Source organism: Lemur catta, chromosome 1 (assembly GCF_020740605.2).
Source record: "Lemur catta isolate mLemCat1 chromosome 1, mLemCat1.pri, whole genome shotgun sequence".
In the NCBI taxonomy this organism is placed as follows: domain Eukaryota; kingdom Metazoa; phylum Chordata; class Mammalia; order Primates; family Lemuridae; genus Lemur; species Lemur catta.
Window position 1 is genome coordinate 89,438,890 of NC_059128.1, and position 25,931 is coordinate 89,464,820.

General features: G+C 41.5%; 1 protein-coding gene and 1 long non-coding RNA gene across 3 annotated transcripts in view; one reads left to right on the forward strand and one right to left on the reverse strand.

Moving 5' to 3' along the window:
* Positions 1 to 561: 561 nt before the first annotated feature.
* On the reverse strand, positions 562 to 3,541 carry LOC123623238. The gene is made up of 3 exons (XR_006729823.1): positions 3,469 to 3,541; positions 3,248 to 3,373; positions 562 to 625 (listed from the first exon to the last, which is right to left on the reverse strand). It is a non-coding gene; the product is annotated as an uncharacterized LOC123623238 (long non-coding RNA).
* Positions 3,073 to 25,931, forward strand: part of AQP9 (aquaporin 9) — a 38,863-nt gene continuing 16,004 nt past the window's right edge. The window contains exons 1-2 of one of the 2 annotated variants that reach the window (XM_045530126.1): positions 3,073 to 3,477; positions 24,006 to 24,132. In XM_045530126.1, the coding sequence (XP_045386082.1) occupies positions 3,367 to 3,477; positions 24,006 to 24,132 (238 nt within the window). In that variant the 5' untranslated portion in view covers positions 3,073 to 3,366. The remainder of the gene's footprint in view (positions 3,478 to 24,005; positions 24,133 to 25,931) is intronic. The other variant, XM_045530136.1, reaches the window with a different exon arrangement.

Sequence of the window (25,931 nt, forward strand, 5' to 3'; positions counted from 1 at the left end):
CAAGGTAAAACCAGATAAACAGAGAAGAGACTGCTGGTGAGAAGAAAACGTCAGGAGGGACAGAGTCAAGGGGGAATTAAAATAGCTGCTTAGGCCAGGAAATTCAACATGGCAGTGCATCCAGTGGAGCACATCAGTGTTAGAACCGTTGACAGCAAAATGAGGCAGTATGTTGGCAAAGGCAGAATGACCTCTCAGATGTCCTTGTGGTGATAGCTGGAATTTTGGTTCAGTACCTTGCTCGCTATTTTACTGTATGGTGTATTCCTTTGGTGGTCTTTGTCACTTACACTTTGAATTCCTTACTAGTAGAGATCTGTCTTCCTCATTTTTAAATCCCCACTGCTTAATGCTGTGCCTGACATATGGTAAATACTCAATGAAAGATTTTTCTGGATGAAAGAATGAAAGAAATTAAGCAGCCCCATGCTTCCAAGGAGAACTTTGGAGTGAGGGTATCTCTACAAAGGCCTCCTCCTGGGTGGAAGGAAAGAGATGCTATTCATTGCTTACCTTCTTAGGATGCTTTTGAACATTTTGTTTGGTGGCTGTCTTGGGAATGTGAGTGAACTATGAATGATGAGGAGCAATTCATGGTGCTGGAGGTGAGAAGCATGACTGTCACCTAAAGAATAAAAGAAATAATGAAGATGTCATCTTCCTCTACCTAAGCGTGAAATGTTCAGTGCCTCAAACTTAGTCTCTGCTCTCTTCAAGCTCTCTCCCAGGGACACTTCTCTTTACCCCTGGCTCCAGTTAACCCCTCTGCGAGCACACAGACATTCCTTTTGTCTCTGGACCCATGTCATCTCTCAGAAGCCCCTGATGCTCAACTTTGCACAAACGGAATTAATGATCTTCCACTGCAATCTTCCAGGGTTTCTCTCCCAGAGTTTGGCACCACCTTCCCCAGAAAGCCAGGAACTCAGGAATCAACCTTGATGAGTCCCCTTTGCTCATCTCCCACATTTAATCCATCCAGTCCTTCCAATGTGAAGACATAAAAGACCTCTTGAATTCTTCTATTTCTGCATTGTCAAAGCTACCACCCAGTCCTGGGATTCTGTAATATCCCAGAATGGATCTACCTATGCCTGTTCCAGGCCCCTGCCACTCTCCTCTCCACCACACAGCTAAGATGATCTTTTCAAAACTCAAATCTGATGGTGTCATATTCCTGTTTAAAGCACCTCTATGACTCATGATGCTTTGAGCCCTAAACACTACTTATGAGGAAGCTCCGTATGGTCTGACCCCCTGCCCATGGCTCTGGGCTCATTTTGAACATTGTTTATTCACTCTCTCTGGGGGCCAGAGATGGGTTTATCTCATTCTTTGACAGTCACTGTTCTGTCCTGCGCCCCTTCCCACTCCCCCAACCTCCACCAAGGCCTTTGTACACACACATCCATCCCACCTCATGTAGTTAATCCCTGTACTTCTTTCTGATCTCAGCTCAGATGTGATGTCCTTGGAGAAGCCATTAGCTAGCTCTCTGACAAGGTGAAATCCCTTTGTATATTTGTGCATAAAAATATGGCCCCCATCTTTATAAGCGTACATCTCAGTTGTGATTTTATTTTTGTGCATGTGGGATTGTTTCACTCATGTTTGTGTCCCTCACTAGACTCTAGGCTCTGTGAAGGGCAAGAACACTGTGTGCCTTTGCTAAGTGCAGTGCTTGACACATAATGAGTGTGCAATAAATAGTTGTTAGATGAGCGAATGAAGAGAGCAGAGAACACTCTTGTGTGCTGTTATTATTAATAGCTGTAGTCACTGTAATAAAGTCCTGTTTCTCTGGTCCATCCACTGGGACTTGGGAGTAATGTAGTCACAGGTAACTCTTTCAGGCAATGGTATCCATGACAATTTAACCAAGAATTAAGGCCAAAATGCTGGGTTTTGTCCCGGTTCTGCAGTGGTGTGTGGCCTTGGGCAAGTTATAACTTCTTTAGGTCTAAATTCTAAATTTCACCTACAGATTAGGTGTCACCTTCTGCCCTTGGACTCTTACCCGCTGTTTTCTCCACATCCTCTCCTCCTGCCTCCCCAGCTGGAAATGACTGAGGGCCTCCTGCAAAGGAAGGGGAGGGCCTGAAACAGATCTGGCTTCTCTGGGGGAGGATTGAGAGGAAGCACACCACGTGGGGTGGGTACCGTGGGTGCCTTGGTATTCAGAACCTAATGCTGTATTCTGTTTCTTCAGACAAACCAGTTTTGAAACACAAGGCTTGAATATCTGGCAGGACAAGAAGCTAGTCCCAAACACAGTTTGTTGCATGCAAGCATGTTAATTCATCAAATTTAAATGCAATGACCTAGGAGCCTGGGTTAGGTGTATTCGTCCCCCTCTTTATTTAATTGGGATGATGTGTACTCAGATTGATCTCTTTCCAGCTCAGTTATGACCATGCAGTATAGAATTTCAAGCTGCTATTATTTATTTTCTATGTATTTTGCCTAAATATTGTATGGTTAATGATGGGGATTAACTTGTTTTTCAAATTGGAATCCTTCTTCAGAAGAAACTCAAGAAGTTGACTCCTCCATCTATCTGATTTTTGGATCCCAAACTATCCTCAGTAAAGTCTAGTTTCAGTATCAAGGAGGTGGCCCCATCCTGTCTTACAGACTTGCAGTATGCAGCTTGCAATGGTCTCTCTCTGTGTGTTAATTTCTCCATCTCTAGGATGGTGACAGTGGTTTCTAGCAATCTCAGAGTGGTGTCATGAAGTCACTGAATGGATACTGGAAGGAAACAAGAGTGATTAATCTTGTAGGACAATAAATCTATATTTTCCTCAAATTTTCAAGTTTTCATAAAAATCTTCTCCAGAAAAGAATGTTTACACTGGATGCATCTATACCTGATCTGACAATTCCAGACTACACCCCAACCACCCACTTCCGAATAGGGAAAACAAAAAAAATCAGAAGCCTGCAATTGTGTAACATGTAAATCTCTTTTGGACCAGGGCCCATCACTGTGGTTTGGCAACACAACCAGCACATCTCTTTTCTCATCTGTTGGGAAAAAAAAAAAAAAAAAACCAGAGGAAAAAATACTTTGAGAATAAAGGTAATGATTAATCTATCAGGCACAAAAAGGACCATTTGGGGGATTTCAGGTTCTAATTTGCGAATTCCAACAAATAGCAGCGAACAGAGAACGACGGGTCCACCAGAAGAGGATTAAGTCACAGCCTCTAATTGGGACAGCATTTGTACAGTCAGAGAACCTCACCAGACATCTCCAGGAATCCGTGAGCAGTTGTCAAAATTTCTGTTTTCTCGTGCGTGTGAAGGTGGGGAACAGAACAGGCAGGTATTAGTGGAAACAGTCGTCATCCGAGAAGCCCCACGATGCATCCTGAGAAAGGAGAGGAGAGGAAAAGCTTGAAGCAGAGACTGGCCTTGAAGAGGAGCTTAGCGAAAGAAACACTGGCCGAGTTCTTGGGCACGTACATCATGGTCGTAAGTATTTCCTAATTCCCTAAATTCTGACCCAGTAATGCCTTCCTAGTTGCCAAACTGGCTGTGGAGAGTTTTGCTTTGGTTTGTTTTAACTTAGCTATCAGATTCATCTCTTCCAGGAAGCAACAAGTTACTAGAGGCTGTTTGGCTATTTAGTGGCCATAATATTAGGTTTTCATTTACTCATTGCATTTATTCACAAAAGTTGGTGGGGATGGAAGAGGGCGAGTGAAGTGCTTTCTTCATCTCAGGTATCTGCTCAGACTCTACAACGGCTTTATGATTTAAAAAGCAGTCGTTAGGAATTGTTTTCACTGATAAATTGATCTGATCCTATCCTGCTTACTTCCTCCAAGCACTGGGGAAACTCTGTTACCTGAAATAAGCGTGAACAGTCAATAAATACAGATGGCAAGAAACTTCTCATCGTGACAAGTGCTTGGCAAAGCTTGTGTTGTCAGATCACTTGACTTTTAACAAATTAGAAATTGCACTAGGTAGAAGTAAAGTATTATGCAATAGTCCAGCTTTGGTTTTGTGTCATTTTTTTCCCTCTCTTTAACGCAAGGTAATCTCTAAAGATCTTTCATTAGACAGTTACAAGAACCTTCTTGACATAAATGAGGGACTGATTCTAAGAACCTCTCGAGGATTTGTCCAGATATTTACTCAGCTATTAACAAGAGACTGGGAAGTTTACTTAAGTGGCACGGGCTCTAGGCTTTATTCTGCTGCATGTTCTAGCATTCTCTGAATCCTGCAGCCAGACCATTTGTGAATAGCTAGAGCTATTGTTTGTGAATAGAAAATTATTGTCATGTGGCAACTATTGATTTCAACTATTTTTATATATTAAAAAAATACCCATTCAAAGATTTCCTACTTCACGTGTAAATAAATTTATTTTTCTTAAGGTTATAGAGAATTGCTCATAAACTTTATACATGAAAAGTTCTTTGCATAGGATAAATATATAATAATTTAGAAGAATAAGTTTAGAATTTGTCAGCTAAGCTACGATTGAGAAACAAATGTAAACTCAAAAAATTGAACGAGTGTAACATGAAGAAAGAGTCAAAAGTATTCTGGTCTCTGAGAGATTCTTCTTACCCAGTTCATTCAAGTATTTTCATGGAGTTATGCACAGGACTGAGACCCTTATGTTACTTGATAATCTGGCCCCAAAGAGGAGAGCAGTTGTCACCACAGACTGCTTTCAGCCTCACGGCGACATGTGTTCCAGAAAAGTGAAGCAAATTCAGTTACAATTCTTAGTGCTCCACAGAAAACAAAAAGAAGGAAGTGAATGAAACATCCTTTATTTGGCAACTGAAAAATTTAAAACCCTCTTTATTTCTTAATGAGAACCTGTTTCATAATCCCGTACTTTCTAAATTGAGAGGATACAAGTTGCTTTTAGCCATTCACTATTCCGCTTGTACAACTAGTAGCGTGTCTTCCCCAGTATTCAAGGTTGGGGATAAAGAAATATTATCTTCATGTTGTATGTTGAAAAATTAAACTTTGTATCCTTGGGCTAGAGCCAATCATTTCCTGAAAGAATTAATTTCTATTTATACTGTACATTTATTTTCTAAAGTGAACTATGATGAAATCTGTAATTGTGATTATAATCTTCAATCTTGTTGAGGCTTATGGGGATGTGTAAACAAGGAGTTTTTGCACGAACACGGTATTTTTAACCAATAAATTTACGTGATTTTGCTCAAAGGTTATAGAAAGTAATTGCTTCTGCTCTATTAGAAAATATGCATTTTGCCTTGCTTTTTCTTGTAGAAAGGTTTATGTATTGATAGGACATGGGAAAAGGGAACATTAAAAAGATGGCAGAGGATATGCAGGAGTCACTGGTTCTTTAAATTTTTAAGGTTGGTTTTTCCCTTGACCTTGGGAGTCTGGTGCCTTTCCCTGTCCCTGCCAAAAGCAGCTCTTAGAGGAAGCATCTCAAACTCATTCACACTATGGTGTAAAGGACAGATAAGGCATACTGGTAGCATTAAGGGAAGAAAGAGTCCGTGAAAAATTCTTTGTAAACTACATGAAAACCAACAATAATTAATTCGTAAGCCAAAGAACTTGCTCTAATTTGGGATAGAGAGACCTTTCACCTTTACTAGTGTTGGGGTAAAGTCTGCAAAGCATCTTCCCTATCACAGAGAAAAGGTTTCAAAGTGTTGAGCTGCAAAGATAGGGAACATGTGTTAAGTACCTAACATACATTAGGTTCTTTGAATACATTTGTTTAATCCTTACGGTAACTGCATTAGGAAGGCTTTATTTTCACCCAGAAACAGTCAGAGAAAATGAGGGCTCAAAGAAATGAAGTAACTGGCCCAAACCAGAAAAGCATTGAACTGAGGTTTTTTCTAATTCTAGAGCCTACGCTTTTTATACCACTTCCCATCCATTGCTGGAATCCCTTGGGGAATGTGCTTGGTAGATGTGGAATCAGACTGCCTCTGCTTCAACATGTCCATAGATTGGAGCCGTGAGTTAGCTGTTATTTGCTTGTGGGCATGGGAGGGTAACTGGTGGGCATCCTGAGGAGTCAGATGTTAGCTCTACCCTGAATCCGGGGTCTTTGCTTTCTCTGAAGCACAAAAGACTGCTCCATGCAGGCGGACAGGTATGAGGCAAGCGTAGCAAGCAGGAGACTGTTGAGCCCCCTACACCTGCGCTTGGGGCCTGGGGACGTCCAGCTGCAGAAGCTGCATCAGCACAAAGACCCCCCAGGAGAACTAACGCTGTCCACCTGCTTCCTGCTGCGTCACCTTACTGCATTGTTAGGCTTGAGGGCAATGATTTTAACATCCTCGGTGAGTCTCAGTTTCCTCAAAATGAGGTAACACATGTATTTTGTGAGCATTAAATACATATTACATGTAAAGTTCCTGACATAGGAAATGCTCATTAAATGCTAGCTCCCTTTCCCCCTTTGAGCCTGTTTCCTCTTCTACTTGAGAGACCATCTACTGTTTGAAAATAGCTGCCCTGTCTCCTCCTGGGCACCCTGCAGGTGAGCGCTGCACAGACACAAACAGGACCCCGTGAAGGGTCTTGCATTGAAATCTCTGCCTTGGGCTGGACTTCACAGAGTCGCTAGTCATTTCGAGTCATTGCTCACAGGGACGATGTTCGCTTCTACTGTTCTATATATTCTCCTCTGTCTTCAGACCTTTCAGGATGCTTTGACACAGAGCTCATCTTACTGACGATGCTGAGGTGAATCACCCAGCAAGCAGCCACATTTCCTCCCAAGGTGGAACGACGCCCTTCCAGGGCAGGACTTTTCAGTAGCCAACATCTCCTCCATGTCGTAGGGAAGACCCTAAATTCTTTCTCACCCTGCCAAGCTTCCGTATTAGAGATCTTCCTTTTGGCAACTCTGAGAGTGAAAAAAAAAATGCAACTACTTCTGTGAAAAGTAGCACCCTTGATCTGCGCCCTGAAGGGGAACAGAAAGGAGCTATCCTGGAACCCAGAATACAGAGGTGATGTGGAGTGGGCCATGCAGGAGGGGAAAGGAAGGAGGGGGTAGGTCAACCGCATGTGAGACACCAGGCAGTGTTTCCTACTTCCTGTGGGGATCACAGGGTTTTTCATTCCATTCTGGGAGGATCCTCAGTCAGATACGCTGGCTATAGAAATTCTAGGGCTTTCAAATGATTATTACAAAGTGTGTTCAGAACTTGGAATAGGTCTATTCCATTTTGAGAGCTTTTGAAGCAAAAGAATATACGGTCAGGATTTGGAGTGAAATCTGAAATTTCTTAAAATAAGCCATATTAAAGGAGACATTTGCTTTGCGGGGCATAATCCAGGAAAACTTTGGTCCACCACGTTATTTAGAATCCCAGGGACTGATAGGAGAGCTCTGTGATAGGGGTGGCCATATGTCACTGGCCCCTGTCATTGGTGGAGAAGTTGGGGCACAGGCTGACACAATCGTGTGTCCTCGGAGCCCAGCTGACCTGCCCTGGGCATACCCAACCCCCTTGAGTTTCCACTGTGCTCTTGCTTCAAGGAATACAGAATGTTTGCTCATCCAGATTCTTATTTTTGTTTATATCTGTCCTGGAAGAGAGAAAGAAAGGAAAGCAATTCCATTTTGCCAGGTGGGGAAACAGGTGTCATGTAATTAAAAGCCTCACCCAGTCCTTGAATACAAGAGCTGGGCTTGATGTCTTGATTCCAATCATTCCCAACATACTATCATTTGATAAGAATTAACTCCTTTCATGTGAAAGCCCAAGAGAACTTGACTAATTTTATAGCCTAAAATACATTCAGCATTAGAGGTGTCAAAAGGTGATAGAACAGACATAATCATGGTGGGGACATTTTATAGATCTGGTAGCAGGTTTTTCGGACCTCTTCACCATCTACATTCAAACCTCTCATAACACCAGGGTTTTGAGATGCTTTAGCCGTGTATTCATGGCTGCAATGAACACATTGACTGTGCACTGCATTTTTCTTCTACTACTTCTATTTTCTAGATTCTCCTCAAGACCACCTTTTTTGCTCAGTGCAAAGGAACTATAGGGGAGTGGGCCTCAAGAGATCCCATAACTCCTCTCTCTTGTTTTATGGCTCAGCAGTCCCCTGCCCTTTCTGTTTCTTGCCTGCTTGGTTCTCCTAACTTACTGCTTTGCAAAGCCATCTGCCTCTCCAAGCCTAGGGTGCTCAGGACTGAGGGTCACACGGAGACAGAGCTGCCAGATTGCCAGCAGATGATGGGTCAGAAGCCTGTGCTGTCAACAGTGGCCTGGCTGATTCTGGCCACAGATGGTTTGTCTGTCAGAGCTGTGGAGGGATCCACCGTCCTCACATAGTGGCTTTGGAATAAAGCAGTCTCTGCTGTCTGACCCCCACATCTTTCAAATGAGGGAAAAGAGACTCACAGTCTCATAGAATTTTATCAAATGCTCTTTCCATCACAGCAGAACATCAGAGAGAACTTCTACCCTCAATCGTACCTGCCTCTTGTTATGATTTATGTTCAATACTCAGTCCTTCATGGATTTGTACTCTTGCACTTGGGTGTTCTGACCCTTCTGGAAAGTCCAAGGCTCTAAATGTGAACATGCATAAGAGCTAAACCCAGAGGGTTCTACATGGATTCTTGCCCGATACCCTCATCTGGGTGCAGAGAAGCCTTACTGAAAAGGCTCCCTCCCATCAAACATATGATGGGGACAAGAGAGGGCGAAGGGGGTTGCATTGATTGAGCCTACTCTCCATCTTAGATGCTCTCTAACCCTTAAAACATCTCATGTGGTAAGAGTATTGTTCCCATTCTACAGGTGAGGAAATAAAGGCTCTGTATAGTTAAGTGACTTGCTCACAAGCAATTGTGTGGCAGAGCTGGAATAGAATCAAATCTCCCTGGTTTCTCTTCCCCATGCTAAAGTTAACATTCTCATGTTATGCTCTTGAACTTTTACTACTGTCTCCTGTAACAATATATGCTATTATTTTGTATGTTTTGAAAATTAACACACATGGCTTCATAGCTTGTATACCTCCTACAACTTGGAATTTTCCCTCACAGACACATTTTGAGGTTTCCCTCTTCAGGGACATGTACATTTTAACTGTTGTATGGAATGGCTGGTTTATACATCCATCTTCCTCATGAACGATTGCTATTGTTCACAATTACCAACACTGCTGCAGTGAACACTTCCGTACGTGTCTCCTTGTACACATGCTCAACAGTTTCTCTTGAGTATATACCTAGAAGTTGGTCTGGTGGTCCTAGGGTATGTGCAACATAGGAGTTTCCATTCTCCAAATACTCAACCTTGATATTACCCAACTTTTATATTTTTGCTCATTTCACAGATAGAATTTCACTAGTAATTTTAGTCAATTCCAGTGTGGTGCTCATCTTTTCATGTTTACTGAACCTTTGGCTTACTTCTTCTATGAATTGCTTGCTCAAAGCCTCTGTACATTGCTCTTTGGGATGTTTTGCTTTGTCATAATAGTTGTAGGATATTTGGTATTTATTTTAAATTTAGACACCAAGGATATTTTTTGTTTTCTTATTAAGGTTTAATATTTTGCTTTTCATATTTGTGTCTTTAAATAATCAGAATTTATTTTGGTGTGTCATGTGAAGTAGGTGAATATTGTCTATGTCTGGAAGGATAAATTGTCACCATACCATTTTTGACCAGCCTATCTTATCTCTTTTGACTGTAGTGACATCTATATCATACACCATTTTACATATATATGTGGCTTTATGTCTAGACTTTCAGTTTCATTGGTCTATTTGTAGGAACTTGCACCAATGACATATATTTTTATTATAATCACTTTCTAAATATCTTTTATTTTTTCATATTTGGCTATTTTTAAACTTTTCTTTTTCCATATGAATTGTAAGATTAGTTTATCAAGTTCCATACACTGTAGATATTTTGACTGGAATTACATTGAGTTTATATATTATTCTGGATAGAATTGACTTTTTATAATATTGAATTTTCTCATCCATGAGCATTAAATAGCTTTTCTTTCATAAGTGTACATTTTGTATGTCTTACTAAGCTTTTATATTAGTAATTTACTTTGTATTAGTCATATATATCTTTTGTTAGTTATATTTCTAGGGACCTTATAATTTTTGTTGCTATTGTGAATGATACCTTTTAAAGTTTTTAAAAATTAATTTAACTTTGAAATTAACAAATAAAAATTATGTATATTTATGGTGTACAACATGATCTTTTGAAATATGTATATATTGTGGAATGGCTAAATTGAGCTAATTAACATGTGCATTACCTGATATACTTTTTTTTTTTTTTTGGTGAGAACACTTAAAATCTATCTTCTTAGCTACTTTCAAATACATAATACGTTGTTATCAACTATAGTCACCATATTGTACAATAGATCTCTTGAACTTTTTTCTCCTACCTAGCTGAAATTTTGTATTCTTTCATCAACATGTTCCCAATCCTTCCCTCACCCCCAGGCCACCCCTGGTAACTACCATCCTACTCTCTGCTTCTATGAGTTTGATTTTTTAAGATTCCACATACAAGTGAGATCATGCAACATTTGTCTTTCTGTGCCTGGCTTATTTCACTTAACATAATGTCCTCCAGATTCATTTATATTGTCACAAATGACAAGATTTCCTTTTTTTGTAAGACTGACTAGTATTCACTGTGAGTGTGTTTGTGTGTGTGTGTGTGTGTGTGTGTGTGTGTGTGTGCGCACACATCACATTTTCTTAATCTGCTCCCTTTCTCCCAAAGTGGGATGTGTGGCCGTGAATGATGAAGGGACCCCATGCTTCCTCCAAATGAGCCTGGTTCTACTCACATCCTTAGACCTGGAGTCAGTACCAGCTGAAAGAGAATTTTCCTGTGGGCCTCTCCTTATCAGCAATGAATGTGAAGGGCCGACTCACCTGGGAAATTGCACAGTTCCAAAGGACTTGGGGAGAAAAGCCTGTTCTGGGTCACTGATCTAAGGGCTACACACTCCTGTGGTCAAACTTGCTTCTGCCAAACAGGACTCTGCTTTTGATCCATGAGTTTTAATTTCAACCCAGACAACTTGCTATTTTCAGTGACTTTCAAAGGGGAAGTATTTTTTTTTTCTACTTTCCAGGGTTTGGTTAGTTTTCCTTTAGTGACAAAGCCCATTGCAACACGTTCTCATTACTTGACAAGAAAGGAGAACATAGGAATGAGAGCAGAAGCTAGCTCTCCTTTACTCATCAGCCCTGTGATGAAGACACGACATCAAGTGAAGGGCTGTGAGGAAGAGAAGCCTCATAAAACTGAGATAACAACCAATGGAACCACTCGAATTGCTGACACCGTCCAGCCAGGAAGGCTACTCTATACACCTAGTGGGCACCTAAGTTCATGTCTGGGGTAGGATTGCTGAGCTCACTGAAACTGCTAAGCAAAACAAAAGCACTGGGAGACAATATTCCAGCAAAATGTCCCTCCCCCTTTTCTCCATCTTGGTAGGTTGGACAATCCTGCTAAGACATGACTGTCACAGTCCACAAAGAGCTTGAGGTCTTAGTCCCTCTCAATTTAGGATCAGCCCACATGCCTTAGAGTCTGTCTGGAAGTTCAGGCTTTCTTATGGGAAAACCTCCCAAGAAAAACCTATGTGTCTATCAGCAGGTGGTTGGTTAAAGAAATGCGGGTGCATTCATTCAATGGACTCCTTGTTGCCATTAAAAATCATGTTTACATGTAGATATGGAAAGAATGCTAGGCTATTCAAATGAAAAAGCGGCCAGAAAATGGTATGCATAAAATATGCTCTTTCTCTCTCTCTCCCTCTCTCTCTCTCTCTCTCTCTCTCTCTCTCTCTCTCGGTCTCACACACACACATTTTTGACAGAACATACCAGAAAGTATTGATATTAGTTACCTGTGGAGAATAATATTTGAAATTTAGGGAGACAAGGAAACAAAATTTCTTATATTTTATCATGTACCATTTGGTAATTTAAAAAATTTTACATGTTCATGTGTATTTTCTTCATCCCTTTGTCTCCCCATGAAAGAGCTCACCCAGTGGAATCTGTCTCTTCAAGTGTCTTAGGGAGTTGCTCAAGATGTGTTCTAGAAGCACTAGTTTCGTAAGAAGTGAGTAAGAATTAAAAGAAAGAAAAGATGCTGTCTTTCCCGTATATGCTTGAGAGACACTGGCTAAGCAGTTTTCTCAACTGAAGGAATTGTTAGAGCCTTCAATGTTCACTGTACACCTCTAAGAGGAGAATGGACTATACAGCTTCCCCCAAACCCTCCTTTTTAAGGAGCATCTTATAGGACTGATGACCTGTGAACATACTTTAAGAATCACAGGCCCTGGAATGCACCTAAGAAACGCACCAGTCCCCAGAACTACTCCATCTCCAGGGGTCTCCAGGTTGAGAGTGACCCGAGGCGTACTTGACATTGTTGGCTCTGTGGACACAAGGACAACTTTTCCTCAGGAACCCCTGTTCAAGCACAGCCTTCCCAGACCCATGGTTCCCCTGATACAAACAAGCACACCTTAACAAGTAAATGCCTAGTTTTTTATTCTGGCCCCTGGGATCGTGACCAAATTCCTGTCCAGGTCAGCATTTGGGATGAGTTGAGGGATGTGGATGCCTGGTGGCGTCAGAAAAGGAGGGCATTGTTCTTTTCAGCCTGGGAGAGAGAACGGAGTTCAGTCACCTCTCATTTCTGAGTCCTGAGTTGGTTCTTGGTACTTTTTTCTACTTGAAGAGCACAGAGGTTGGCCATCTGCCTGTTCACCTGCTTCTCAAATTGCAGATTCCTCTTTTTTTGTGAACCTTTCCTAATATCGTCTCTTTTCAAGTACAGCTGGGCCTTGAGGGGTGATTGATCGCATTCTGATATTCTCTCAGGCTGCATGCCACCAGATAACTTTCTTTTTAACCAGAATGTCCAGGTTTTAGTCTTGGTTCTTTGTGACTATTTTTGTTATGAGTGAGAAAGTTTTATTTTCCGGTTGGAAAACTAACTGACTGGAAAGCTGTGCATAAATATGCATTCTGTCCTAATAAAGGGAACAAGTAGACCCACAGAAGCAGCCACGGACACCGCATGCCCTGTCTCAAGGGGGCATCTGCCACTCAGACCCTCTCCGTTGTTGCTAGGCAGGAATGAATGGGATAAGGCTTTACTGGATTTTCCAGTTTTTTAAGAGTGGTCAGAAATCCGAAGTTCAATGCGTAATTTTTCTATTTTTAAATACTGGCAACAATTTAAAAAAATTTTGTAATTACCATGTGGGCCAAAAATAGGTCCATCTTTGGGTCAATGCTACTCATAGCTGCCTTCAGCCTTGGACTCCAGTTTGTGACTCTGCTCTAAAGATACCCTTAGCTACATTCTGTGAAAACAAAATATTCCCACCAGGAAAGGGCAAATGAAGAGATTGTGAGAGTCTAAGCCTTCTTCTTGGGATCCTCTGTCTACAGGAGGCCTTGGCTATTGGAAATTGAAATCTCGTATGTGCTATACCATGGCCCTTTTCTTTCCTATCCTACCACCTGCCAAAAGTGGTTGAGGAAATAGCATGTAAACCATTTTTATTTAAGAGAAACCTTGATCTCATACCATCTTAAATTCTTTATGCCAATTTGTTACACTCTCATGTGCCTATATTAATATGATCTCAGACATAATACTATTATGTCAGGTGATTCAGTAATTTGGGGTGTTGATCAAATGATTCAACAATTTGAGGAGACAAATGTCAAAGTAGCCACCATCTACTTAGTAAAGCTGGATTACAAAATCATATCCCCATATGCACTTTCTCTGGTCATAAATGTCTAAGCCATTCATTAACAAATGTATAACACTAAACGACAGTACCACGCTTCATTCGTACTGTCCTTGTCATTCTTACCACTGGAGTTTGTACTATAGTTGTGTATCTCATCTCTCCTACTGGTCTGCAAGCTGCCAGAGGACCTGTGCCTAAGGTTTTGCATCCCTGCTACCACCAGGCACCATGTTTGACAATTACGATTTTCAAATGTACGTAGATATGGAGGAATGAATGAAAGAAGGAAGGAATAGTTGAGTAAATGCCAAATCCCAACTAAAGGTGCTTGTAGATTTGGGAATCTTAGTTTTGCATAATTTGATTTTTTGAAAGACAGACTTCTGAAGCACAAATCTGTATAAACTACTTCTTTGACTCAGGTACAGTTGAGGGCATTTTAGTGTAAGTGAAGGAACACAAACATTGGACACAAATATTAACTTTGGGTTCAAAAAGATCCTTTCACTAGCTGTATGTCCTCAGGCAAATTAATGTCTTTGTCCCAAAGTTTCTTTAGATGGAAACAGGAGAGTTTTCCTCCACTTGAGGTTATTATAGGGGCTAAATGAGAATACATATATATACACATGTACATATATATGATATACATATATTTCATATGCACGCACATACATATATGTACATTTATATACAAAACAAATTAACTGATTTAAAATATGTGTTGCCACAGATATGCTCCTTTAATACTGACTTCTCTTTTATAAACATTTGCATCATTTAATGACAAATTGTCTACTTGAGGATATTTTTAATTTAAATGTATTGCTTCTTACATCGAAAAAGACCTACAGTAATGTACGAGGTAAAACAGTCATCTATAACTCGTGTTCTTGGGTCACACTGCTGCTTCCCACACGACACCTAGCAAACGTGCCCTGAACTGGCACAACTGGATTAAAGGAGGATATTCGCCTCCTAGATAAGCCTTTAAAAGAACAAAATAAAACAATACTGACTGCATGAGATTTAAAGGTGTTGAGGCAGTTTAGAATGTGCACCCAGGTTACTTGTTTGACTCTGGTTCAGTAAAAGTTAGTTAAGGGGCAGGCAGAGGTGGGGAATTGTTTGGCTTCTCGGGGTTTGCTGTTGAGAATAGCTATGAATGCTAAATAAGTTCTCCAGTGCTGACGAGGGCCACAGAAATCGATGTGGTGGTGGGTGTGGCTTATCTGTGTGGAAAGGCCCACGCTAGGGCCACACTCGCTGCCAGGAGTGGGGATACACAGTCAGCGTGAGAGGAAGTGGGTGGTGATGACCACAAAGTTGGAAGATACTATGAGGACAGGAGAGTGCAAGAAAGGACAAGAGAAAAAAGGGCTGAATCTGTCTTTCAGCCTAGTTTTCCACTGGTGAGCACCTGGTCATGTAATGGAAGTTGTCTATGCGGGGGCGGGGCAGGGGGGGTAGAAATCAAGCAAAAGAAATGGAGAGCACAGGGTTTGCGTAAATTGGAAAAGCTGGAGGCAATCACCAAAATATCTCACTGATCTCTGAGAAAGGAAGGGAAATTGGAGCTGAAAAGGATTTTTCTCTGGGTCACCGGGAAGCTTTGATGAAAATCCATAAATGCTGGGTATTTTCTAAATCAGAGTGACACATTTGTTGTCACCAGAAAAGTCACTTGTCCAGAAACTACAAGGAGGCTTCCAAGTTAGTTTCAGCCTCAATCCTTTCACCTCAAAGTGACAGATCTGGTTTACAATGAGGCTGTTTATATTGAATAGATTGGTAGCAGAGGGCTGCTACCTGGGGTCCCCAAGTCCTCACTTTCCCACATGGCCCTTTGCTTTCAACATGCAAATAGAAAAACTGACACCCCCATCCCACATCCTGTGGAAAACCCAGTGTTCACCTTGAATATTTCCGTGAATCCTTGGGGGCATTGGTTGCTTCTGATGACCTCTTGCTCCATGGAAATGGTTAAAACCTCAGGCCCCTGACTAAGACAGACCTGTGATCAATGGTTCTGTCTCCTTACAATCATGTAAAATTAGGCAAGTTACTTGACCTTTCTCAGTTCAACTGCCTCCTCCATAAGATGGAGATAATAATACTTACCTCCCAGGATGATTGCAAATTAGTGATGGGATAGTGATAAAGGAATGCAGATAAAGCACTTCGCATGAACCTGGCACAAAGAATGAACCAAATAAATGGCAGCTAGTATTTGCATTCCTTTATTCACACTGCCCTCAGCAGATGAGTCAAGATGATAAACACTTTGTACAGTATTTATTCTAAAGCCCGTGACAATGTTTCCCAAGGAGAACCTTTTAGTTTCGAAAGTTTTTAAGAACTGTGTAGGCTAGTAACTGTTCTTTTAGTGTCCATTGATTCTGAAAATACTGAATCACAAAAGGTAGATACAAGACATGATATTTTTTCCATTTTTGGACATTTGATGCTCACACACACACACACACAAAAAAAAAAATCACAGACTTCTTGCACTAATTACATTTCCTTGAGCATCCCTGGCCCCAGGTTGCATGCCTTCACAAACATTTTTCTACGGAATTCCTAAACTTCACTTACTACTGTTTTTTTTTAAAGGACTCAGGTCTTATATACTCACTAAACAAATATTTATTGAGTGTTCTTCATGCACCATGCATTCTGCTAGGAACATCTCGCTTTACACTTTAAAGGAGGTAATAAAAATACAAAAGATTTGAAAAGAGCCAAGTGCAATAAAATCTGCAGGCTGGTTATTTGATTTCCCCATCCCCAGCATTTCAGTTTATGATAATCACTTCATCATGTTAGGTTTCACATTGTGTCCAGCAAACAGCTTGTCATAGGGTCATGACTCAGTCGGGAACTGCCTAACAGTCCCAACTGATATTTCTAAGAAATTACATCTCTCACTTTCCACATCCTACCCCAAAACTAAGTTTTCTTAGAATAAGATTCCTATTTATTTGTTATTTCCATATATTTTTTAAAGTAGGATTATTCAGTATAGTTTTGTTTCCTGGCTTTCTTTTTTTCAATTGATACATATTAGATATATGTATTTTGAGGGTACATGTGATATTTTAATGCATTCACATAATATGTAAAGTTCAAAAATCAGGGTAATTGGGATATACATCACTTTAAATATTTGTCATGTCTTTATGCTAAGAATATTTGAATTATTCTCCTCTAACTATTTTGAAATATATAATAGATTATTTTTAACTATAGTCAACCTGCTGATATATCAAACATTAGGTCTTATTCTTCTATGTATTTGTACCAATTAATCAACATCTCTTCATCCCCCTCCACCCTTCCTAGCCTCTGGTAACCACCAATCTACTCTCTGTCTTCATGAGCTCCACTTTTTTTTAGCTCCCACACCTGAGTGAGAACATGCACTACTGGTCTTTCTATGGTTGGCTTATTTCGCTTAACATGACCTCCAGTTCCATCCATGTTGCTGCAAATGACAGGATTTCATTCCTTTTTATGGCCGAATAATATTCCATTGTGTTTATATACCACTTTTTTCATCCTTTCACCCACTGATAGGCACTTGAGTTGATTCCTTATTTTGACTATTGTGAATAGTGCTGCAATTAACATGGGAGTGCAGATATTTCTTCAATATATTGATTTCCTTACCTTTGGATTTAAACCCAATTGTGGAATTGCTGGGTCATATGGTAGTTCTACTTTTAGTTTTCTGAGGAACTTCTATACTGTTTTTCATGGTGCCTATACTAATTTACATTTCCACCAGCAGTGTACAAGTGTTCCCCTTTCTCCACATCCTTACCAGCATCCATTATTCCCTGTCTTTTTGATAAAAGCCATTTTAATTGGGATGAGATGGTATCTCATTGTATTTTGATTTGCATTTCTATGATGATTAATGATGTTGAGCATTTTTTCATATACCTGTTGGCCATTTTTATGTCTTCTTTGTTCAGATCTTTTGCTCATTTTAATAGGATTATTATTATTATTATTATATTGTTATTGAGTTGTTTGAATTCCTTACATATTCTGGTTATTAATCTCTTGTCAGATGGATAGCCCAAATTAAGTGTTTTCCCTTTTTCTGCTTTCTCTTAAAAGCAGGGAGGGGAAATGGGTTTTCCCCCCTTGCTTAGGTTTAGATATTTTAATACCTTTGATCAAATATTAGTTGAGCATGAATATACAGAAAAATGAGCTTCCCTGTTAAGCAGTATAGTCTTAGTGGGATGCCACAGACACGGTGGTAGGTAGGTAATAAGGTGACAATGTATAGACATGGTAGAGGAGGCAAAAGAGGCCATTGAGGGCTTAAGTTGTCAGAGAAAGCCCCACGGAGAAGGTAGGATTTCAGTTCTGCATTAAGAATAGATTGGGTTTAGTTGCAGAAGGAGAGGAAAAGGACATTTCTTCTGAAAGGTATAGTATGAGCAGACGTACAGAGGTGGGAATGAGTGTCATCAGCTCAAAGGACTCAAAGTGACTAAGATGTCAGCCTGGCTGGTGCAGAAGATTTATGCTAAAGAATACTGGGCAGAAATGTGGCTGGGAATCACGAGACAGGGCAATGGGGAGTCCTGGGTACCGGCATGAGGACTTTGTGCTGGCATGTCCTGAGCAGCAGAGAGGTGGCATAGACGTGGTGCATCATCTGGCATGGTCACTGGCTGTGGAGAGATCAGATGTGGGGACACTGGCTGGAGGCTGCAGACGAAGGCTCATAAAGATGTGAGAATGACTGACTATGGGCGACCAAGGGAGAGAAGGAGAAAGAACACCAGATGGTTCCAGAATATTTGGTCTGGGTGATTGGGAATGACGGCGGGGCGGGGCGGGGAGGGGGGCACCTTGCACACCAATCAATCTTTTGTAGAAATTCTGCCTTTCAAATATCTTTCTTCCTTTTCCATTGAAATTCTCTCACTCCTACCATGCATGGAACTTGATAATAAAAACAACATTTACCCTTCTCTTCTCTAGAGTTGCTTTCCTACCAAAAGCACTAAAAACCTGCCAACTGTGAAATGGCCCATCTTTGGAGAATCATCACAAATAGGCATAACAACCTGAAAATTTTATCAGCTTCTCCCTTGCTTTCAAAATTTGATCCCATGACTAGGAATGAAACAGCAACAATTTCTATTATCTGTCGTAGATGTACTTTCTCCATTTTTATTGCCTGGCAGTGCATTAGCAGTTAAGTTCATGGGTTCCATTGTCTTAACTTATTTATCCTAAACTAGAGTTTTCCTTCTGAGTTTATACTAAAAACAATAACATCCTGCACCTAGTACTGCCCTTTGCTGTTTAATTAGTGCTTTCATTAATGTTATCTCATTTGATCTTTTATCGAAAACTCTATGATACAGCCTGGCAGGTATTATTATTCCCCTTTAACATATGAGCAAGCTGAGACTGAGAAATAACATGTTCATTTACATAGCCACCAAGTGTCATGCGTGGACATAATGTCAAGGATCGGTTTTTGAATTACCACCAATGTACTAGAAGCTGTTACAGAAACAAAGAAGTTCAGTGCATTATCTTGCAAATCTTCTTATAACATTGAGAAAATCATGCGTAAATATGTGTGAGCAGTAAATATCCTATGGCTAAGTGCCCCACCAGACAGCAATAGAAGCCATGAGCAGAAGGTGCAGGGTTCATTGCCATGTCATAATGTGATGCACAAATGTGGGAGGATTGCACCCATTCCTGGGCTCTGTGTTTTAAGAGGGATACCGACAACCTAGCTCATCTAGGTGAGATCTGCTGGGATCAAAGATGAAGGGACAAGTATCCAAAAGAAGGCAGGACACAGGGAGGACATCTTGCTCCGTCTACTTATTAGAGTGTCTGGTAAGTGAAAGAGCCTATTCTCCTTGGTCCCAAGAGTGGGCGTGGAGCTAATGGACAGAAGTTACAGGAAGGAAGCCTCCAACTTCATATAAGGAAGGACTCCCCAACCACTGGAACATAACAAATATGTAGAACAAGCTGTCTAATATGGTCACGAGCTCCCTATCCCTAAAGGTGATCCAACATGGGTCAGGTGAACACCTATTTAGGATGTTGTAGGGAGAATGCCTATATCAAATTCCTTCTGTGTGCTATGGAGTTCAGAACCAGCATGATGCTGTAGCTGAGAGGTGGCGTGGTGCAGGGTTCAGAGTTCAGTCTCTGGACCTTATATGATGCTTACTCTTGGAATCCAGCCACTCTGCTGTGAAGAAGCCAAGCCACATGGAGGAGTCATTTGTAGGCCCCAGCTAAGGTGTCAGTTGATAGCCAGCATCAACCCCTAGACACATGAATGCATGAGCCTCCAGATAATTCCAGTGCTCTAACTTTCGAACCACTCCATTTGCTACCAAATGGAGCAGAGGTGAGATGCCCTGCAAAATCCTGCCCAAACTGCAGATTCATAAGCAAAATAAACGTGTCATTTTAAGCTGCTAAGTTTGAGGATAGCTAATTATGTAATTCCGGATAACGGGAATACAATATTTGTATGATACTTTGAATCTCCATCGATCTTCAAGTCCATGAATAGGTGCTGAGTCAAGTAGAAGGTGGTGTCATTTTGTTATTTGCAGAAAGGCAGTTGGGTTGGTTAGACTGATGAGAGAAGAGAAGGCTTGGTGGAGCTATTGGGAGAATATGAATGAGATGAATGAGGAGCTCTGGGGACACAATGAAGGACACAGTGAAGACTAGATCCATGGCTTTTTCATGCCCTCCATCTCTTATGTGATTATGTGACTTTTCCAACACTTATGGAGAAGGCACCTAGATTTGAGCAAGTGCTATATCCTGTCAAGAAGGTGGAAGAGACCTTGGAGGTCTATAGAAGACCTGCAGAGGAGGAACAGGTGGTCGACTTGGGAAGCAGAACACCCAAGGGGACAGAATAAAGTAGAAGAGACCAACATATCATTGACTGTTGCTATGGAAAGGAACCGTAGAGATTGTTTTCTAAATAAGGAAATGAAGGTCAGGCATTTGGAAAATAACTAAGAACTTATTGTATAGTACAGACAGTACAACTGAATTTCAGAGAAGAGAGTTAGTTAAAAGAATGTGAATGGGCAATGGACCTAAAAATGCTTTCTAGACGGGGAGACAAGAAAAATCAAGACAGGATGGATATGGTGACGGGCTCTTTCTGTAGCTAAGAAGGAGCAAAGTCTGGCAGTTCTTAAAGGTTAGAGCAGGGAATCATGTTGGAATGTTATCGACAATATCATAAAGAACAGTTCCCTTAGTTTTGAAGGGGAAAAAAAAATACGCTGAGCATGCAGAAGAAGGAAACCAGAAAGCCCACGATCTGCCTTCCTGGTGCTGTGAATACAGGTGGGAGCAGGCAGGCGAGGGAAGATCCTAGTAGGCAGCTACCTATCGGCCTCATTGCTTTTCAGGCTATAATAAATATATTTTAAAATTAAGATGCAACGCTGTAAATCTGGGCTGCAATCTTCTGAGTGGCAATGCTGATGAGGATAACTGAAGTCCCCACATTGCTCATCTCTTCTGTTTCTTTCCTGCAGCACACAGCATCGATTACCCTCCTTAGAAAAGCAATTTCAGCATCTAGGGTGGAAGAGGAGAGTATTAATCATAGTGAAATTTGACAGGGCAGAGGCCTCCCCAGGTCCACTTGAGCCATTTAAAGCTTTTACATCCCCTCTAGACTAGCACAAGTGCATGTGCATCATAACCATAAAAGACGGGAGACACTTATTTGGAAAGCAATAATAGCTCAGGCTTGGCCTCTCTCTGGGTGTGTCTCTTTGTAGCCCTGGTCATCTAAATCGGGTCATCTCAGCTGTCAGCATTGTTTTATTCCTCTTTTCAGGAGCTACTACTAAAATGTCAGTTAGCATGGAAGTTGTGCCCAGAGCATTTAATTGGCTTTAAATTAAAAAGAAAGACACCAATGTGGTTTTAATTCTGACAGTTATTGTAATAGATAGGGATTCTAGAAAAAATAATGTCAAATCTAGGTGACATTGGTAGGCTATGAAATGGACTCAGGGGATTTTTTTTTTTGAAAAGGGAAAGGGAACGTATTCTGCTGTGACTTTATTTAGCGCTCAGTGCAGGGTATGGAGCCAAGACAGTGAGTAAAGTCAGAGGCTGCCCTGTGCATGCGATGTGCAGACCAAGAGCTTCCCTTGAGGGGTCGGGCTCTCCTCCTTCCCCCCACTTACTATCCAGCAATTAGAACGAACACAATAGATACATCTTAGAAGTGTGTCCTGGAAGGAACATTAAAAGATCATCTATGTAATTCCTCTCCCTTCAGAGAGGAGTAAACTGAAATCATTCTCTGTGTATCAAATATCTCTTGCTCATAAATTATATTTCTCTAAAGGACCTTGCAAATGAGCCGTGGGGGAGCTATTTAGAATCAACTCATCACAAACAGGAAATTGTTTGTGTGCAACCTTTCATACTTCAGTTTCATACTCTTCCCTTTTCACCCCTTTGTGAAGAGACACAATAGCGAGTTATTATCTTGGTAATCTCTTTTTTCTAAAATACATTTGTTTCTGAAACATTTCCGCATAAGCCCTGTTTTCCTGCCCTTAAATGATGCTGATAGCTTGACGCTGAGCCCTGCGTGAAGTCAGTTGTTCTCCTTGGGCTGTGAACCCCAAACTGGATTCTTTTCTAGGAAAAGTTTGGCCTATTCAACATACAAAGAGCAATCATCTAACGCTTCCTGTAGTCTAGAACTTATACCTCCAGGGCCACACCAGCTTTTCAAACCACAGCATGATGACGGGAGGTGGTCATTTGTTATCTTGCTGTTTTCCTACCAAACTTGTATGCAACTGTTCCATCTTTTCCAAGAACTGTCCTTCAGCAAACATTTCTTTAATTGACTATGATTAAATGGTTTCAGCTGGTTGTTCAATGAATATGTAGGACCCATTTTTCTAAAATTAGGAAATACATGACACTCTTTCTAATATCAGACACTGTTTCTAAAAAAAGGAGAGGTATACAATAAAAAATTCTCTTCCAACACCTGTCCCAGACATTCACTTTCCCCCTTGGAATCCAACTCCATTTCCTGATTCTTGTCTATTCAGTGAAGTGCCCATGTATTTAAAAAGAAACACATATAATGTATTTTCAATACAATTGGCAGTATGTGTTAACACTGTTCTGCATCTTTTTTTATACTTTAATAATATACCTTGGGGACCTTTCCACTTTGGTACACACAGACCTCTTTCCTTCTATTTTGTGGCTACCTAGTAGTCTACTGAATGGATGCACCATAATATATTTATTCTAAACCATTCTGAATACTGGTTCCATTTTCCAAAATATCCTCTACCAGCTGGAAGACCCACTGTCACACTTCATCTTCATGCGCAACTGTCTGCAGAGTGCTTACTATGAGCACAGCACTGTGCGTGGTGCCACAGGGAAGACAAAAAGCAATGAGCTTGGCAGCCTCTGCTCTCTAGGAAACTATGGCCTCATTGGGGAGGAAAGACATGGAGATAAGGAAGGCCTGATTGCCTATCCCCCCCCAGTTTTCCTTTGGTTTTCTTGCGTATCAGATACCTTTTCTAAGACATGGTCCAAATGGCCTTTCCACTAGTTGGATGTGTGCACGATTGTTTTTGTGACTGATCTGGCTTATACTGGCAGCCACTAGAGCAAGGATCTCAAACTCAAATGCCTACAGGGGCCAGGAAGGTGACCTAAATGAGTGAAGTGAAGTGAGCCAACGGGAAAGGCACAAGCTCTGTTTCAAGGGAGCAGACAACTGCTACTCTGCTGTGGGTTATTTCCCTGTGGCTTGCCGGGTCTTCTGATTAATCAAAAGGAACATAAAAGGTACATGATGAGACCTTTCTGTATTATTTCTTACCCACATAAGACTCTATCTCAAAATAAAGAAGTTTATTTAAAAAAAAAAAAAAAGGCCAGAAACCTGGATTATTGCATGAAATCACCTGAGGTATAAATGTAGGCAAAAATCTAAATATTGTACAGGCCCAGTAGAACAGATTTGTAAGCCAGATCCACCATTTCACTGTCTATGCATAGCTGGATCATTATAATTTGATTTGTATAAAACCCAAGGCAGCCCAAACCATGCATTTGCTTCAAAAATACTTCTTGTTACTGTGAGTTTCCATTGTTGAGTTTTCCTCTCATTCCAGGTCCTTGGATGTGGCTCTGTTGCCCAAGCTATCCTCAGCCGAGGTCTTTTTGGAGGAATTGTCACTATCAATGTTGGATTTGCAATGGCAGTCGTAGTGGCCATTTATGCAACTGCAGGTATCTCCGGTAAGCAGTAGAAATAATATTAGCTACTATTAACACTCCAGTGTGCTAGCACAGTGCTGGGTGCTTTACGTACCTTTATTTATTTAGATCTCAACAATCCTGCAGGAATATGTATTGGATCCTATTATTATAGAAGATAAAATTAAAAGGGCCAGTGAATGGTAAGTGACTTGTGCCAAAGCAACATTTAGCAAGAGATAGAGATGGGGGTTAAAACTCACAACTGATTCATTCCTGGGTCTGACCACAGCATCATGTTTTCATCAGCTGATGGGATCTTTTACTTGCCCTATCCCACACTTGGAAGCCATTTCCCAATACCCTGTGCATAGCCTGTGAATAGCCAGTGAATGTCACTCCAACATAGGCAAGTCCCTGGACCTCTATCCACAGTGATCAGGGAGAGTCTGGGCCTCTTGCAAACTGGATGGTACTTTCATGGAAGTGCAGCTCTGACCTGGAAGATCTCAGTCTAATTCTGCCCCAAGAAGTGGGCTGATTAGAAGCCATTCACAAGGTTCTCAAAAGCAAAATGAAATGGTGATATTTAATGTAGTCTGGGGACTTAGGAAAGGGCTGTGGAAATGATCCAGGTGCTCAGAATCTTTCAGCAGCCTGATGAGTGCACTGTTGGTGAAAAGGGAAGAAGGAGAACTGAGCCACCATTGCATGCTGTGCACTGTGCTGGGTGCCGGCCACCCTTTCTCTCCCTGTCCTTTACAACAGCATTCGAGGCAGAGATTATTGCTTCCTTTCTCCAGAGAAATCCCTCCTGGGGGGATTCAGTAAACTGCTGGATATCCTGCAGCTGGTAAAGACACGGAGCAAAGATTTGACCCGGGGTTTGAGTGACCATGAGGCTCGTGTCCCCATTCTTATACAACATTTCCAATGCTCTATTATGGGAAGGACATTGTAGGCAGGGCCTTTGGGCAGAGGATTCTGCAGGCAAGCTGGCTTCCTGCTAGCAAACACTGCCACTGGGCCACTGAAGAATGATTGCCTGGACACCCCAGGAGCTCCGTGGGCTGGCACCCTTTTCATATTGTAGCCAGACTTGGATCCTGGGGTGGTCTGGGCTATGGATTCCTGTATATGTGGCTGTTGGCGTGAGCAGTGTCTGTTTCCATTCAAACCCTTGTTGGTGTTTCGCTGTGATCCCAGCACCATATCGCCTACCTCGTGGCAAACTCTGAATAGGGCACAAGAACAACCAGGGGATTTACCTGAATGCGCCAAGGCTTAACTAGAGTGCAGACCTTGAAATCAGACACCCAGCTCACTCTTGGCTTAACACAAGCAAGCAGGATGCTTCACTGCTGCTCCCACAAGCTCCCACTACATTCACATCAGTGTGGTTTCTACAAACCGTGCGGTGTAGTTGTGGGCGTATTTTCAGCTATTTTTTAGGTAGAGAAATGCTCGTGTGGTATTTTGCCTGCATAACACTCTGAACTGAATATCGTCAAGCAGTTACTTGGGATTAACGGGCCGCAGACGCCACCAGTGCCCTCAACACCCTTCCCCAGCACTGCAGTTTGTATCTGTTCGTGTTCATTGATATACTTGGGGATCTCAACTGTCACTGAGGGGAAAAGGGGCAGGGACCAGCAGGAAGGAGAAGAGGGAGTGAGAGGATGTGTGGGGTCTTTGCCGGTGGCCCCTGAACTGGGGTTAAGACCCTGCGGCTGGGGAGCTGAGGGCCGGAACTGACGGCCCTGTTTTCACCAGAGGCTGTACTTCCGGGTGAGGGTTAGAACCTGACCAAATTGTTCATGAGAGGCTTCAAGACCCCAAAA